The sequence below is a fragment of the Heteronotia binoei genome, chromosome 2 (genome assembly GCF_032191835.1).
Source record: "Heteronotia binoei isolate CCM8104 ecotype False Entrance Well chromosome 2, APGP_CSIRO_Hbin_v1, whole genome shotgun sequence".
In the NCBI taxonomy this organism is placed as follows: Eukaryota; Metazoa; Chordata; class Lepidosauria; order Squamata; family Gekkonidae; genus Heteronotia; species Heteronotia binoei.
Window position 1 is genome coordinate 8,293,340 of NC_083224.1, and position 18,445 is coordinate 8,311,784.

Consider the following 18,445-nt stretch of genomic DNA (forward strand, 5'->3'; position numbering starts at 1 on the left):
GCCCATCACGATCGGTAACTTCAAAAGCTGCGGATTTCCGCGCCCCAGGCCCGGTGCGCATGCGCACAGCCCCCACTGCGCATGCTCACCGCGCCCGGAGCGGACATCCCGCCAGTTCCTTCTGACCACTGCACAATCCACTGATGGACCGGCAGCAGAGGGGAAGGAGGGCGGGTAGTGTGACTGCACAGATGACCACTCGAAGATCATAAGTTACAGGTAAGCAACCTGTTTATCTTCTTCGTGGTCTCTGTGCATCACACTGATGGGAGACTAGCAAGCCAATGTCCTACCTGGAGGAGGGTGCTCCGGTTCATCAGTAAGACAGCGACTGCAGTACCGCCTGGCCCACCCAAGTGCCTTGATGCCATCTCAGGTCTAACGCATAATGTCTGACGAAGGTATGCGGTGAGGACCACGTGGCTGCTGCACAAATGTCACTCAGGGGCACCCCTTTCATGAAGGCTGCTGACGTGGCTATCGCCCTCGTGGAGTGCGCTTTAATGGGGCCAGGCAAAGGTCTCTTATTTATTAAGTAGCACAGTTTTATGGTTTCTGAGATCCATTTTGAGATCCGCTGAGCTGAGACCTTGCTCCCTTGGGACGCCGGGGCATAGGACAGAAAAAGTCTTGAGTCCCTACGGAAGGGCCTCATTCTGTGTAGGTAAAAGGATAATGCCCTTTTTACGTCTAGTGCATGGAGTCTGCGCTCCCCATCTGTCATGGGGTTCGGAAAATACACCGGCAGGTATATTTCCTTATTTAAGTGGAATGCGGATACCACTTTGGGGAGGAATCTGATATCTGGTCTCAACCAGACACCATCTGCACTAAATCGTAAGTATGGGTTGTCACAGCGGAGAGCGGCCAGCTCGCCCACTCTTCTGGCTGATGTAATGGCTAGGAGAAAGGCTGTCTTCCACGTTAGCAACTGTAGGGGGCATGACGCCATAGGTTCAAAGGGTTTCCCCGATAAGGCGTGTAGGACTCCAGGGAGGTCCCATGCAGGGGCTGGAACCTTTACCACAGGGTACAGCCTGGCAAGGCCACGTAGGAATTTCTTAGAGTCCGGGTGTGAGAACACCGAGTAGCCTTCAATGTTTACATGATTGGCTGATATGGCAGCCAAGTACACTCTAGCTGATGATACTGCTAGTCCCTTGTCGATTAGGGCGAGGATGAAGTCCAACACCATGGAGAGGCCCGCTGTGGTGGGGTCTGCTCCCTCCGACGCAGCGAAGTTCACAAACTTAGACCACTTGTAGTCATATGACCTACGAGTGGACAACTTCCTACAGTTCAGAATAACCTCTTGTGCCCTGGCTGATAACGGGGCAGTTATAGCCGCCACGCCGTCAATTTTAGGTGCGGTACATTGTGATGAGTCACCTTCCCCTGATGCGATACTAGTAGGTCTGTGGCTGGCGGGAACTGATGGTAGACCCCGTCGGATATGCTTAGGATTGGGGCAAACCAATGTTGTCTCGGCCACCACGGGGTGACTAGGATCCCTCGTGGCCTTTCTTTGTGAACTTTGTGGACCACCTTGGTTATGAGCGGGATGGGAGGGAACAGGTAGACGTGCTGGCCCTTCCATGGAAATATCAGGCCGTCTCCCAGCGACCTCGGGTCTGCTCCCCCCCTGCAGCAGAACTTCCTGCACTTTGAATTTTCGCGAGTCGCAAACACGTCTATTTCCGGTGTCCCCCACTGCTGAAAGACTGGTTGAAGGAATTTCCAGTTCATTTCCCATTCGTGGAGTATGGCACCTCCTCTGCTTAGAGAGTCCGCACAAGAGTTGAGAGTCCCCGGGAGATGTGCTGCAGTTAGGGTTGTTCGCGTCTCTCTGCATATCTCCCAAATGCGTAAGGCTAACAGGCAGAGCTTCCGGGACACTGTGCCCCCCTGCCTGTTTATGTATGCTAGGGCCGTCGTGTTGTCTGTAAGGATTGCCACCGATCTGTTGGTGAGTAGTTTCCGGAATGAGATGATGGCGTGATGGATTGCCAGCAACTCCAGAAAGTTTATGTGAAATTGTAGGTGGCATGGAGGCCATCTGTCCCCGACGCACATGCCGTCCAGATGAGCTCCCCAGCCCCACAGGGATGCATCTGTGGTTATCGTCAGAGAAGGGGCCTTTCTGTGAAATGGGGCACCTTCCGTTAGATGTTGTCTCTGGTGCCACCACGTTAGAGAGAGTAGGACTGGTTCCGGAATGCGCATCCGGCGTGACGGGGGGTCCCTCAGGCAGTTGAATGCATTGATGAACCACAGTTGGAGCATCCGCATGTGGAACCTGGCAAACGTGATGACTGCAGTGGTTGCGGCCATCAGGCCTAGAAGACGCTGTATCTGTCTCGCTCTCACCGTTGGGTTGTGGAGAAATTCTGACACAAGCGAGATGATGTCGTTTGCTCTGCTTGGTGGGAGAAATGCTTTGCATTTCCTTGTATCTAGGATCGCTCCTATGAATTGTGTCCTCTGGCATGGTTGGAGATGTGATTTTTTGTTGTTGACTTGTAAACCCAGTTCCTGTAGAAGGGCTAAGGTTATCTGGATGTGGTGCAGTAGACGGTCCTTGGAGTTTGCCACCAGGAGCCAATCGTCTATATAGGGAAATATCACTATCCCTTGCAGTCTCAGATGTGCTGCCACTACTGCCATGGTCTTCGTAAAGACCCTTGGGGCCGTTGAAAGTCCGAATGGCAATGCCCGGTATTGGAAATGGGATTTCCCGATGGTAAACCTGAGGAACTTCCGGTGGTCTGGGTGGATACTTATGTGGAAGTATGCGTCCTGCAGGTCTAATGTGGCCATCCAGTCTCCCTGGTTGAGCAAAGGCAGAATGTTTTGCAGAGAGGTCATCCTGAATCTGTGATGAGTGATGAAAATGTTGAGAGCTCTCAGGTCCATGATAGGCCGGAGGCCACCATCCCGCTTGGGGATTATAAAATATCGGGAGTAGAATCCCTGTTTTTCCTGACACTGTGGGACTGCCTCTATTGCATTCTTGTGCAGAAGGGCTTGTACTTCCTCTTTTAGTATTGGAGAGTGTGTGGTATAGACGACTGTAGGGACAGTGGGGTGTTGTTGAAACTCTATTTGGTAGCCTATCCGAATAACAGAGAGGACCCATTTGTCTGTAGTAATTTTGGCCCAAGCTGGGAAGAAGGGGTAGAGTCTTGTCTGGTTCCCAGGGGACGGGGATAGGGCAGAACATAGGGGGAGGCAGTCAAAGGCTCTGTTTGGGTTGCCGATTCCCCTTTTGGCGAGGGGTCTGCGTAGAAGTTGGTGAGTACTTCGTCTTTGTACCATACTGAGATTTGGAGAAAGAGCCCGAGCTTTTAGGTCTCCACTGCTGGTCCCCTTGCTGTTTTGAGAACGGTTTCTTGTTCCAAGTCTTTGACCAAGGTCGTTTGGACTGTGTTTTAGATGAAGTGGATACCCCTAGGTTTCTTGATGTTTTGATGCTTTTATCCAATTCTTGTAAAGCGGTGTCGGTGTTTGCACTGAACAACCCGCTGCCATCGAATGGTAAATCTTCTATATACGACTGGGTATCCGGTTGGAGGGCCGTTGACCTTAGCCACGAATGCCTCCTGAGTGTCACAGCCGAGGAGATGGTTTTAGCCCCTATATCGCCGACGTGTTTTGCGGAACTGATTTGTTGTTTCGCTAGTAGGGTTCCCTCCTTTTGCAATTTCCTGACTGCTGTCTTTGCTTGTTCTGGGAGAGTAGGTAAAATAGAGGAGAGTTGGTCCCATAACGCATATTGGTATCGCCCCATGCATGCTGTGTAGTTCGCCATTTTCACGCCAAGTGAACCCGCCGTATAGAACCGCCTACCCAGATTGTCCAACTTCTTTCCCTCCCTGTCAGGGGGGGTCGAATGGGTCTTCCTAGCTTTGGAAGAGGAGGCGACCACCACCGAGTTCGGCTTAGGGTGGTTAAATAGAAATTCAGCGGTCGATTCCTGAATTCTATACATGTGGTCAAGCCTGCGTGATGATATTGGTGTCGACGCAGGTTTGTCCCATGCGGATTTGGCCGTGTGTAGCATGACCGACGTTAGAGGGAGTGCTACTGCTGTGGAGGTATCCAGTTGCACCACATCGAACACATTGTCCGTTACTATCGGTTTGGGCTGAATTGTAGTCAGAGCCAGTGTCTGGGCCATGCGTTTAATAAGATCTCCGTAAGATTTGAGATCTTCAGATGGCGATATCGGTTGTTCTTCCCCGACTTTCTCCGAAGGTGAAGGTTCCTCCGGGGAGGAAGGGGTGCCCTGTTCTTCTGAAGCAGACTCCTCCCCTGATTTCGAGTCGTCTGGCGATTCTGAGTGCTCTGACCTAGGATGAGGTTCCGGGGTCTTAATTGGTTCCGGGGTCACCTTTTCCTGTCCTCGAGGTCGAGGAGAGCTTTGCTTTGGGGGCTTTTCGATGCTCGGGGGGCTTCGCCAGTGCCGCCGATGATGTATGCCTCGGTGTATGATAGGAGGTTCTGGATCTCACTGACGCCTCAGATTGCTGGTCCCAGTCCAATTGTCTGGGGGGCATCCAGGGAAAAACTGAGGGCATCTGGTAAGAGCCGTATAAGTATTGCCATTGTCTCTGGTCCCAGGGTATCGGGGGTGGTGGTTTCCGAAGTGGTGAACTGTCTCTGGGCTTCGATCTCGGTGAGCGATCTACCGGTGATCTGGCCTTGGTCGACTCACGCGATCGGTGCCGACGTCTAGGGCTCCTGGAGCGGCTATGTGATCGGTCCCGACGTCTGCTACGGGAGCGATGGCGGGGGGTGAGAGGTCTCCGTGGGCTTCGCGACCGACCCCTAGGGGGAGTAGCCCGGTCATCTCCTTTAGGTTGCGGGGATGGGGTTCGAGGGCGGTGCTCATCCGCAGGACTCTGCTCCGTTCCCGAGCGTTGGGCGAGTTCGATGTCAGAGTCCGATGAAATCGCTATCTGCGTCGACATGGCTGAGAGTGTCGGTGAGCTGTGACGACGGCTAGGCGAGGCGAATAGCCTGAGTGGTGGAACCTTCCCCGTCGCCTGCACCGATGGCGATGTCGGGGCAGAAGAGGCAGAGTGTCCACTGGGTTTGGGTTTGTCTGCCTTCTTCTTCTTTGTTCCGGTGTGGGCGACCTTCTCCTCTCTAGGCCGTTTTGTGGGCGTAGAGGAGGCCGACTTCGGTGCCGAGCCCGCTTTCTTGCTGGGGCGATCGGCGTCGGCAAGGGCCCTGTCGGTACCGACTGACTCGGATGCCGATGGTTTTGGAGTGGTCGACATCTTCTTCGGCGAAAGTGCCCTCTCCATTAAAGCGGCGGCCAGCCGGGCTGCGCGATTTTTCCTGGTTTGCTTTGAAAATCTCGAGCAATGTATGCAAGAGTCAGGAATATGGGACTCCCCAAGGCAAAGTAGGCAGAGGGAGTGTCCGTCTGGAGGGGCTATCTTGCTGCCACACCTCGTGCACCTCCGGAAAAATCCCCAGCGCCTTTCCATCCGTGGCGGGAAGGGGTGAGGGGGGGGAGGGCGAGGAAAAATTGGGAACTGGAACGGAGAATCCAATTTTGTTCCCTTCTTTGTATCGAAAATAATAAACTAAAATAAGAAAGAAAATAAGAAACTCTGGAAATCCACAATCTAAATATAGATAGGAAAAAATACCGACCGTAGCGAAAAGATCGACTGATCCGAGCGGCGGTCAGAAGAGAACTGGCGGGATGTCCGCTCCGGGCGCGGTGAGCATGCGCAGTGGGGGCTGTGCGCATGCGCACCGGGCCTGGGGCGCGGAAATCCGCAGCTTTTGAAGTTACCGATCGTGATCGGCGCAGGCGCCTTAATCCCATCAGTGTGACTGCACAGATGACCACGAAGAAGATGGGCTGTTTTTTGAGGTAGAGACATCAAATTTTCCGTACAGCATGTAGTGCCTCTCCGCAAAAGACCCTCCAACTTTCAAAAGGATTGGACCAGGGGGTCCAATTCTATGAGCCCCCAAAGAAGGTGCCCCTCGCCTTCATTATTTCCAGTGGAAGGAAGGCATTGAAAAGGTGTGCTGCCCCTTTAAATGTGGTAGTTAGAACTCCCTTTGGAGTTCAATCACGTTTGTCACACTCTTGCTTCTGGTTCCACCCCCAAAGTCCCCAGATATTACTTGAATTTAACCTGGCAACCCTGAGGGCTTTAAACCTAATATCAAGGGGAAGGCAAAGCTCTTCCACCTTCCCCCAGGTTGCTGCCACCAGACTGGTATTTTTTTACAGGGCCCAATCCCCCGTTTTCCCTGAAGGATCAACAGCCTCGAAATAACCAAAGAGATGATTATGGCGTTCACACCTTCTTCTGAGTAGGGCCGAAAGGCACTGGTCCCTCGGCAAGCCGCTGACACCAGACAAAAGGTTAAATGAAATTTGATTCTGACAGTACAGGCATTTCCCCAACACCATGTAACAAAATAACAAAAAACTTTAAAAGCCGTCTAGTTTGCCAGTCTACGGAGCCAGTTTGGTGTAGTGGTTAAGTGTGCAAACTCTTATCTGGGAGAACCGGGTTTGATTCCCCACTCCTCCACTTGCACCTGCAGGAATGGCCTTGGGTCAGCCATAGCTCTCTTATCTGGGAGAACCGGGTTTGATTCCCCACTCCTCCACTTGCACCTGCTGGCATGGCCTTGGGTCAGCCAGAGCTCTGGCAGAGGTTGTCCGTGAAAGGGCAGGTGCTGTGAGAGCCCACTCAGCCCCACCCGCCTCACAGGGTGTCTGTCGTGGGGGGAAACGATATGGGAGATTGTAAGCCGCTCTGAGTCTCTGATTCAGAGAGAAGGGCGGGGTATAAATCTGCAGTCGTCTTCTTCCACTTGCACCTGCTGGAATGGCCTTGGGTCAGCCATAGCTCTGGCCGAGGTTGTCCTTAAAAGGGCAGCTGCTGTGAGAGCCCTCTCAGCCCCACCCGCCTCACAGGGTGTCTGTCATGGGGGGAGAAGATATGGGAGATTGTAAGAAGAAGATATTGGATTTATATCCCGCCCTCCACTCCGAAGAGTCTCAGAGCGGCTCACAATCTCCTTTACCTTCCTCCCCCACAACAGACACCTGTGAGGTGGGTGGGGCTGGAGAGGGCTCTCACAGCAGCTGCCCTTTCAAAGACAACCTCTGCCGGAGCTATGGCTGACCCAAGGCCATTCCAGCAGGTGCAAGTGGAGGAGTGGGGAATCAAACCCGGTTCTCCCAGATAAGAGTCCGCATACTTAACCACTACACCAAACCGGCTCTCCGCTCTGAGTCTCTGATTCAGAGAGAAGGGCGGGGTATAAATCTGCAGTCTTCTTCTTCCACTTGCACCTGCTGGAATGGCCTTGGGTCAGCCATAGCTCTGGCCGAGGTTGTCCTTGAAAGCGCAGCTGCTGTGAGAGCCCTCTCAGCCCCCGCCTCACAGGGTGTCTGTCGTGGGGGGGAGAAGATACGGGAGATTGTAAGCCGCTCTGAGTCTCTGATTCAGAGAGAAGGGCGGGGAATAAATCTGCGGTCTTCTTAGTTACCTTGATCCTCAGGCCAATTGTAGAGAGCTAAATAGGCTCAGAGTTCCACAGGCACTCCCTTCTGGGACGGTACGGTCAAATCCACCAGGGTACCCAAGAAGACTCTTACTGACCCTCCGGTCACCACAGCTCCTTGCCTAAGCAAGCAGCCCAGAAGGCTAAAACGAGGAGGGAAAATCTCCTTTTACTAGCCCACCAGCCTCTCAGTGGCAATCAAGGCCTGAAACCTTGCAGCTGGTGGTTCCACCCTGGGGCTTGCAGCAGAAGGAGGGGAATCCTGTAGAACTTCGGTTAACTTAAAACTTAGCCCTTGCACTACACACAGCTCCCCATCTTGATCTACAACAGGGCTGGCCAAACTGTGGCTCGGGAGCCACACGTGGCTCTTTCACACATATGGTGTGGCTCTTGAAGCCCCCACCACCCTGGCAGCTGGCTTGGAGAAGGCACGTGACGGTCAGTTTGGTGCAGTGGCTAAGTGCACGGACTCTTGTCTGGGAGAACTGGGTTTGATTCCCCACTCCTCCACATGCACCTGCTGGAATAGCCTTGGGTTAGCCACAGCTATCGCAGGAGTTGTCCTTGAAAGGGCAGCTTCTGTCAGAGCTCTCTCAGCCCCACCAACAGGGTATCTGTTGTGGGGGGAGAAGATATAGGAGATTGTAAGCCGCTCTGAGTCTCTGATTCAGAGAGAAGGGTGGGGTATAAATCTAACATCTTCTTAAGAGCCAGTTTGGTGCAGGGGTTAAGTGTACAGACTCTTATCTGGGGGAACCAGATTTGATTCCCCACTCCTCCACCTGCAGCTGCTGGAATAGCCTTGGGTTAGCCATAGCTATCGCAGGAGTTGTCCGTGAAAGGGCAGCTTCTGTCAGAGTTCTCTCAGCCCCACCCACCTCACAGGGTGTCTGTTGTGGGGGGGAGAAGATATAGAAGAAGAAGAATTGCAGATTTATACCCCACCTCCCTGAATCAGAGACTCAGAGCGGCTTTCAATATCCTATGTCTACAATACAGGAGATTGTAGCCACAGTCAAAACCCTTGGGGAACACAGGTAAATACAGTCAAAACCCTGGGGGAAGCTTGGAGCCTATTTAAAACTACAATCCTAGAAGCTTAGATAAAATATATACCCCAAGTTAGGAAAGGCACAAACAGGCATAAGAAAAGGCCTGCATGGTTAACAAACAAAGTAATGGAAGCTGTAAAAGGTAAGAAGGATTCCTTTAAGCGGTGGAAAGCTAGTCCAAGTGAGATTAATAAAAGGGAACACAGGCTGTGGCAAATCAAATGCAAGACTGTGATCAGGCAGGCAAAAAGGGACTATGAGGAGCAAACTGCAAAAAACATAAAGACCAACAATAAAAATATATTAGAAGCAGGAAACCAGTCAGGGAGGCAGTAGGGCCCTTGGATGACCAAGGAATAAAAGTATTCCTGAAGGAGGATAAGGAAATGGCTGAGAAGCTGAATGCATTTTTTGCCTGTCTTCACTGTGGAAGATAAGTGTTTGCCCGCTACAGAACCACTAATTTTGGAAGGGGTGTTATAATACCCGAGTCAAATTGAGGTGACAAGAGAGGAGGTCCTACAACTGATAGACGAATTAAAAACTAATAAGTCACCAGGTCCGGATAGCATACATCCAAGAGTTCTGAAAGAACTCAAAGTTGAACTTGTGGATCTCCTGACAAAAATATGTCATCTTTCATTGAAATCTGCCTCCGTTCCTGAGGACTGGAAGGTAGCAAATGTCACCCCCATCTTTAAAAAAGGTTCCAGAGGAGATCCGGGAAATTACAGGCCAGTCAGTCTGACTTCAATACCGGGAAAGTTGGTAGAAAGCATTATCAAGGACAGAATGAGTAGGCACATTGATGAACACGGGTTATTGAGGAAGACTCAGCATGGGATCTGTAAGGGAAGATCCTGCCTCACTAACCTGTTACAGTTCTTTGAGGGGGTGAACAAACATGTGGACAAAGGAGACCCGATAGATGTTGTTTACCTTGACTTCCAGAAAGCTTTTGATAAAGTTCCTCATCAAAGGCTCCTTAGTAAGCTCGAGAGTCATGGAGTAAAAGGACAGGTCCTCTTGTGGATAACAAACTGGCTAATTAATAGGAAGCAGAGAGTGAGTATAAATGGGCAGTCTTTGCAGTGGAGGACGGTAAGCAGTGGGGTGCCGCAGGGCTCAGTACTGGGTCCCACGCTTTTAAACTTGTTCATTAATGATTTGGAGTTGGGAGTAAGCAGTGAAGTGGCCAAGTTTGCGGATGACACTAAATTGTTCAGGGTGGTGAGAACCAGAGAGGATTGTGAGGAACTCCAAAGGGATCTGTTGAGGCTGGGTGAGTGGGCGTCAACGTGGCAGATGCGGTTCAATGTGGCCAAGTGCAAAGTAATGCACATTGGGAACAAGAATCCCAGTTACAAATACAAGTTGATGGGTTGTGAACTGGCAGAGACTAACCAAGAGGTCGCAGTAGATAACTCACTGAAAATATCAAGACTGTGTGTGATTGTAATAAAAAAGGCCAGTTTGGTGTAGTGGTTAAGTGTGTCGACTCTTATCTGGGAGAACCGGGTTTGATTCCCCACTCCTCCACTTGCACCTGCTGGAATGGCCTTGGGTCAGCCAGAGCTCTGGCAGAGGTTGTCCTTGAAAGGGCAGCTGCTGTGAGAGCCCTCTCCAGCCCCACCCACCTCACAGGGTGTCTGTTGTGGGAGAGGAAGGTAAAGGAGATTGTGAGCCGCTCTGAGACTCTTCGGAGTGGAGGGCGGGATATAAATCCAATATCTTCTTCTTCTTCTTCAATGCCATGCTGGGAATTATTAGGAAGGGAATTGAAAACAAATCAGCCAGTATCATCATGCCCCTGTATAAATTGGCCACCCCTGGGTTAGAGCTACATGCGCATGGCTGAGCATACTTGAAAGGGAAGATGGAGGGAAACTCATTCCCCCATCGCTGTCCCGCAACATCACAAAATCCTGCCTGTCGAAAGGTAAGAAATGCACGGAGGCTGGTTTAATTTATGCAACAGAGTTTGAATTTGCTTACATCACTGTCCCTCACCGGAACAAGCAGTCAGGATATAAAAACGAAGACCCGCTTCCCCCTCGAGGCCCACCAATACTGAGATACAAGAAAAGAAACTCTCCGCCTCTCAGTTTCAAAACAAGGACGTTATTGGGGGGGGGGGGGTGAAGGGGTGTAACAGCAGGGAGAAATTCGTTTCAAGGCTTTGGAAAGCAGAGGCGACACCCAGTCCTCTCAAACAGCAGAGAGATTTACTTCCACGGGTTAAGGTTTTATTCGAGTTATGCATACAACAGGTATTCAAATACAGCAGGCGTCCACTATTAAAAATAACCTCGCTCGGCTCATTTCAGATTAAGCCCTCTAAAACAAGCAAAACGACCTTGCGAAGCCTCAGTGGTCGGGGCATTGTCCAGTCTAGTCCTGGGCCAGGAACTTAAGCTACGAAGAAAAAAACCCAAATGGTTGTTTTAATAAAAAAAACCAAACCAACAAGAGTCTGAGGAGTCGCAGTTCAGAAGCCGCTGGAAGGTTGGAAGGAAACATCCAGGTGAAACTCCAGGCGGTCGGCCATCAACACCGAAATCGGTCTGAAAAGTTGGGAGACTTTGGTACTGTCAGGGGCTGATCGCTAGTCTTGACTTCAACGCTCTGGTACTTGCGGATCGGGTTTGCTTTGTGCACCTAGGAAGGAGGAATGGAGAGAAAGAGAGAGATCCTAGCTGCCGCAGTTCAGAAGAAGAAGATAGAAGATATTGGATTTATATCCCACCCTCCACTCCGAGTCTCAAAGCGGCTCACAATCTCCTTTCCCTTCCTCCCCCACCACAGACACCCTGTGAGGTAGATGAAGATATTGGATTTATATCCCGCCCTCCACTCCGAAGAGTCTCAGAGCGGGTCACAATTTCCTTTCCCTTCCTCCCCCACAACAGACATCCTGTGAGGTGGGTGGGGCTGAGAGAGCTCTCCCAGAAGCTGCCTCAAAGACAACCTCTGCCAGAGCTATGGCTGACTCAAGGCCATTCCAGCAGCTGCAAGTGGAGGAGGGGGGGAATGAAACCCGGTTCTCCCAGCTAAGAGTCCGCGCACTTCACCACTACACCAAACTGGCTGTTCAGGCACAGAACAGACTGGCCATAGAAACATAAAAAGAGAGCTGAGAGGGATCCTCCAGGGTCATCTAGTCCAACCTCCTGCACAATGCATGAAATTCACAGCTACCCCCCCCCACTCCCCTAGTGACCCCTGCTCCACGCCCCGAGGAAGGCAAAAAATGTCCAGGGTCCCTCGACTGATCTGGCGTGGAGGAAAATTACTTCCTGACCCCAAAGGGGTGATTGGCATTACTCTGGGCATATAAAGAGATGGCCATGAGATTCAAGCATTGGCTCATCCCCTTCTGGCCTAAATTATATAGCGAGTCACAGAATCAGCACTGCCGACAGATGGCCATCTGGCCTCTGTTGAAAAACCTTCAAGGAAGGAGAGCCCACCACCTCCTGAGGAAGCCTGTTCCACTGACAAACCGCTCTGACGGTCAGGAAGTTGTTTCTCAAGTTGAGCCGGAAACTCTTCTGATTTAATTTCAGCCCATTGGTTCTGGTCCTACCTTCCGGGGCCACAGAAAACAATTCCGCACCATCCTCTATATGACAGCCCTTCGAGTCCTTGAAGATGGTGATCCTATCACCTCTCAGTCCCCTCCTCTCCAAGCTAAACATCCCCAGCTCTTTCAACCTTTCGTAGAATCATAGAGTTGGAAGGGACCTCCAGGGTCATCTAGTCCGACCCCCTGCACAATGCAGGAAACTCACAAATGCCTCCCCTAAATTCACAGGATCCTCGTTGCTGTCAGATGGCCAGCTAGCCTCTGTTTAAAAACCTCCAAGGAAGGAGAGCCCACCACCTCCCGAGGAGGAAGCCTGTTCCACTGAGGAACTGCTCTAACAGGAAGTTCTTCTTAATAGTTGCTAATAATTAATAACATTCTTCCTAATAACTCCTTTGATTTGATTTCAATCCACTGGTTCTGGTACTTGAAGGGCTGTAATATAGAGGATGGTGTGGAATTATTTTCTGTGGCCCCGGAAGGTAGGACCAGAACCAGTGGGTTGAAATTAAATCAAAAGAGCTTCCAGCTCAACATCAGGAAGAACTTCCTGACCGTTAGAGCGGTTCCTCAGTGGAACAGGCTCTCCTTCCTTGGAGGTTTTAAAACAGAGGCTAGATGGCCATCTGACAGCAATGAGGATCCTGTGAGTATAGGAGGAGGTGTTCATTTACGGTCACAGACCAAGTAAAAACCCAAGAATTCAAAAGCTAGATGACCCTGGAGGTCCCTTGATTCTATGATTCAGTCAGTCAGAAGAATATAAGAGAAGCCATGCTGGATCAGGCCAATGGCCCATCCAGTCCAACACTCTGTGTCACATAAGAGAAGCCATGCTGGATCAGGCCAATGGCCCCTCCAGTCCGTGTCACATAAGAACATAAGAGAAGCTATGTTGGATCAGGCCAGTGGTCCATCCAGTCCAACACTCTGTGTCGCATAAGAACATAAGAGAAGCCCTGTTGGATCAGGCCAATGGCCCATCCAGTCCAACACTCTGTGTCATATAAGAACATAAGAGAAGCCCTGTTGGATCAGGCCAATGGCCCATCCAGTCCAACACTCTGTGTCACTTAAGAACACAAGAGAAGCCCTGTTGGATCAGGCCAATGGCCCATCCAGTCCAACACTCTGTGTCACTTAAGAACACAAGAGAAGCCCTGTTGGATCAGGCCAATGGCCCATCCAGTCCAACACTCTGTGTCACTTAAGAACACAAGAGAAGCCCTGTTGGATCAGGCCAATGGCCCATCCAGTCCAACACTCTGTGTCACTTAAGAACTCAAGAGAAGCCCTGTTGGATCAGGCCAATGGCCCATCCAGTCCAACACTCTGTGTCACTTAAGAACACAAGAGAAGCCCTGTTGGATCAGGCCAGTGGCCCATCCAGTCCAACACTCTGTGTCACATAAGAACACAAGAGAAGCCCTGTTGGATCAGGCCAAATAGCCCATCCAGTCCAACACTCTGTGTCACACAGTGGCCAGTGCAGTCAGTTTATTTACGGTCACAAACCAAGTAAAAAACCAGGGATTTAGAAGCTTCAACACAGAAGATAAAATCTATGCTATAGTAAGTATTAGGATAGACAACTGTCTTAATATGTTCAGTATTCCATGATTCATAAGAGCTGCTCCCCTGCAGCCACACATTTTGTTAAGCCCGTAAGGTGCTCTTGGACTCTTCCCCGCCGCTCCAGGCAGACTAACACGGCCACCCATCTGGATCTATCCCCACTGGGCTGTGAAGGTGCCACCTGCAGAACTGGACGACTGGTTCACCTGGACTCGGACTTCCCTACAGGAAGCATCCACCGTACCACAAACCTCCGACCCCTCTCCAGCATTCCCTGGGGTATAAGGTTTCTGCTTCCCCTTCGCTTGAAGCTACTGGGGAAGGAGCTACCTCCGCCCTGGGTCAGGTCAGTGTAAACGGCACCACCAGATCACCCCTTCTACAGACGCCAAGAGGCGCAGGTTTCAAGGGTCTGCACGATTCTGGGGTCAGCTGGCACCCAGCCGGCAGTGGCGTCACCTCGCAGATATCACTCCGGCTCTTCCCCAGTTGTGGTATTTCTGGACCAAGAAGGGCAGGACAGGAAGCCTTCCCCAAGTCCACCCCTTTGAAGCAAGGGGGGAGACGGTGGCTTGATGATAGAGCATCTGCTTGGTAAGCAGAAGGTCCCAGGTTCAATCCCCGGCATCTCCAACTGAAAAGGGTCCAGGCAAGTAGGCGTGAAAAACCTCCACTTGAGACCCTGGAGAGCCACTGCCAGTCTGAGTAGACAAGACTGACTTTGATGGACTCAGGGTCTGAGAGTATAAGGCAGCTTCGTATGTTTATTATCGGGGAGGCACAGTGGCGGAGCATCTGCTTGGTAGGCAGAAGGCCCCAGATTCAATCCCCGGCATCTCCAACTAAAAAGGGTCCAGGCAAGTAGGCATGAAAAACCTCAGCTTCAGACCCTGGAGAGCCGCTGCCAGTCTGAGTAGACAATACTGACTTTGATGGACCGAGAGTCTGATTCAGTAGAAGGCACCTTCATATGTTCATATGTTCCTGGGGGGGGGGGGGGGGTGGTCTCCCATCCAAGAACTAAATAGGACTGACCATACTTAGATTCCAAGAGCTCACAAAATTGGGCTTGTCTGTGCTACAAGCAGAACTGGCCTCAGTGAAGCACTGTTTTGGGGAGGGATGGTGGCTCAGTGGTAGGGCATCTGCTTGGTAAGCAGAAGGTCCCTGGTTCAATCCCCAGCATCTCCAACTGAAAAGGGTCCAGGCAAGTAGGCGTAAAAACCCTCAGCTTGAGACCATAGAGAGCAGGGGAAGGATGGTGCCTCAGGGGTAGAGCATCTGCTTGGTAAGCAAAAGGTCCCAGGTTCAATCCCCAGCATCTCCAACTGAAAAGGGTCAGGCAAATAGGCATGAAAAACCTCAGCTTGAGACCCTGGAGAGCAGGGGAGGGACGGTGGCTCAGTGTAGAACATCTGCTTGGTAAGCAGAAGGTCCCAGGTTCAATCCCCGGCATCTCCAAATCAAAAAGGTCCAGGCAAATAGGTGTGAATAACCTCAGCTTGAGACCCTGGAGAGCCGCTGCCAGTCTGAGTAAACAAGACTGACTTTGATGCACCAAGGAGGGTCTGAGTCAGTAGAAGGCAGCTACAGATGTTCATGGTGTTTCTGGGCCTAGAAAGCAATGAGAGCAACGGCCCTGCCTTCCCAAGCCCACCCCCTTGGAAGCACTCGCATTCTGGACTCCTGCTCACACCCCAGGCACCGTTGGCCGCTTGACTTACCAGATCTTCTCTGAGCCTGGCCAGTCTCTCTCTCTCGCGCTCCTCCTCGAGGCGCTTGGCTTCCTCTTGGGCCCGGGCTTTCTCGGCCTCCACGCTGCTCAGCCACTTCTCAAACTCCTGCCGTTTCTTGGCCCGCCTCTCTGTGGCCAGCTCAAAGCCCTCGGGAACTGCAGAACCAGAAAGCGACTCTGAGTTTAGGAATAGAGGAGAAACAGCACCGATGCAGTGAGACGTGGCACCCTTGTTCGGTGTGGCTGCGGGCGAAGAAATCCAGCAGCCTGCACTCAACGCGAGCTGCGGAGGCAGGCAACGGCAAACCATCCATCCATCAATCAAAAGCCTTGATTGGCATACATCAGGTTTTAAACAAACAAGCAGCTACAGAAATAGTAAAACAGTCATATGCAGCTATTCATTGGACAATCGATCCTCGATTACCAGACTCAAGAATAAAGCAACCCTTTCAGTTAAGAACATAAGAGAAGCCATGTTGGATCAGGCCAGCAGCCCATCCAGTCCAACACTCTTTGTCACCTAAGAACATAAGAGAAGCCCTGTTGGATCAGGCCAGTGACCCATCCAGTCCAAAACTCTGAGTCACATAAGAACATAAGAGAAGCCATGTTGGATCAGGCCAATGGCCCATCCAGTAAAACACTCTGTCACATAAGAACAAATGAGAAGCCCTGTTGGATCAGGCCAGTGGCCCCTCCAGTCCAACACTCTTTGTCACCTAAGAACATAAGATAAGTCCTGTCGGATCAGGCCAGTGGCCCATCCAGTCCAACACTCTTTGTCACCTAAGAACATAAGAGAAACCCTGTTGGATTAGGCCAGTAGCCCACCCAGTCCAACACTCTGTGTCACATAAGAACATAAGAGAAGCCCTGTTGGATCAGGCCAATGGCTCTTCCAGTCCAACACTGTGTGTCACATAAGAACATAAGTGAAGCCATGTTGGGTCAGGCCAATGGCCCATCCAGTCCAACACTCTGTGTCACATAAGAGAAGCCATGTTGGATCAGGCCAATGGCCCATCCAGTCCAACACTGTGTCACAGTGCCCAAAAAACCCAGGTGCCATCAGAAGGTCCACCAGTGCGGCCAGGACACTAGAAGCCCTCCCACTCTTGCCCCCCCCCCCAGGTACCAAGAATACAGAGCATCACTGCCCCAGACATAAGAGAAGCCATGTTGGATCAGACCAATGGCCCATTCAGTCCAACACTCTGTGTCACACAGTGGTCAAAAAAATTATATATATATATATATACACACACACACACACATACACACACACTGTGGCTAATAGCCACTGATGGACCTCTGCTCCATATTTTTATCTAACTCCCTCTTGAAGCTGGCTGTGCTTGTAGCCGTCACCACCTCCTGTGGCAGTGAATTCCACATGTTAATCGCCCTTTGGGTGAAGAACCCGACTGCTCAGCAATTTCATCGAATGCCCACGAGTTCTTGTATTGTGAGAAAGGGAGAAAAGGACTTCTTTCTCTGTTTTCTCCATCCCATGCATAATCTTTTAAACCTCTATCATGTCACCCCGCAGTCGACGTTTCTCCCAGCTAAAGAGCCCCAAGCATTTTAACCTTTCTTCATAGGGAAGGTGTTCCAAACCATTAATGATTCTAGTTGCCCTTTTCTGGACTTTTTTCAATTCTATAATATCCTTTTTGAATTATTTCAGATGACAAATCATTCAGAAGACGGCAAACCTTTACAACGTCTGAGCAGCCTGTCAAATTGAACAGAATTGGATCTAGACACCTGAGACGTATAGTATCATATAGGGGACAATAAAGAAGAATATGGGACAATGAGTCAATTTGTTTTAAATTACATTTACATAGTCTTAATGAAAATGGGATTTTTTTTATATCTACCATAGGTAACTGCTGATGGGATTGTATTGCATCTGGCAAGGGTAAATGCTCTACGCAATTTTGGAACATGGAGAGTTGATAAATAAGAAGGCAGATGACCAACAGTTGGGAAAATTCCAAAATTCAGAGGGGAGCAAGATTTGTTCGCAGCACTCATTAGTCTTTGTAATTCATTATCTAAAATTCTGCGTTTAATTACATAGTGTGCATTTGTAAGAGGAAGCTTGTAAAGAGAATCCATAGACCCGGGGTGGCCAACGGTAGCTCTCCAGGTGTTTTTTGCCTACAACTCCCATCAGCCCCAGCCATTGGCCATTTTGGCTGGGGCTGATGGGAGTTGTAGGCAAAAATTATCTGGAGAGCTACCCTTGGCCACCCCTGCCATAGACAAAGCTAAGGTGATTATTCTCCTCTCGATGCAGGAAATTCATTTGGACCAGGAGGATTCAGACAGCATTTGTTATATATAACTCCCAGAGTTGGCGGAATAGTGCACATGTAGCCAATATTTGACTGATATAAGTCATTCTCTAGTTTCTAACATATTGAGGCCTGTTTCTAGACAAAGAGTGCCGTATGAGACACAGAAGAAGAAGAAGAAGATATTGGATTTATATCCCGTCCTCCACTCCGAAGAGTCTCAGAGCGGCTCACAATCTCCTCTCCCTTCCTCCCCCACAACAGACACCCTGTGAGGTAGATGAAGATATTGGATTTATATCCCGCCCTCCACTCCGAAGAGTCTCAGAGCTGCTCACAATCTCCTTTCCCTTCCTCCCCCACAACAGACACTCTGTGAGGTAGATGAAGATATTGGATTTATATCCCGCCCTCCACTCTGAAGAGTCTCAGAGCGGCTCACAATCTCCTTTCCCTTCCTCCCCCACAACAGACAACCTGTGAGGTAAAAGATACTGGATTTATATCCCGCCCTCCACTCCGAAGAGTCTCAGAGTAGCGCACAATCTCCTTTCCCTTCCTCCCCCACAACAGACACCCTGTGAGGTAGATGAAGATATTGGATTTATATCCAGCCCTCCACTCCGAAGAGTCTCAGAGC

At 50.6% G+C, this 18,445-nt stretch overlaps 1 protein-coding gene across 1 annotated transcript in view; it reads right to left on the reverse strand.

Annotated features, from left to right (window-relative positions):
* Positions 1 to 11,131: 11,131 nt before the first annotated feature.
* TPX2 (TPX2 microtubule nucleation factor) overlaps positions 11,132 to 18,445 on the reverse strand; it is a 56,488-nt gene continuing 49,174 nt past the window's right edge. The window contains 2 exon segments of the mRNA XM_060230541.1: positions 11,132 to 11,261; positions 15,489 to 15,676. Coding sequence (XP_060086524.1) covers positions 11,151 to 11,261; positions 15,489 to 15,676 — 299 coding nt within the window. The 3' untranslated portion in view covers positions 11,132 to 11,150.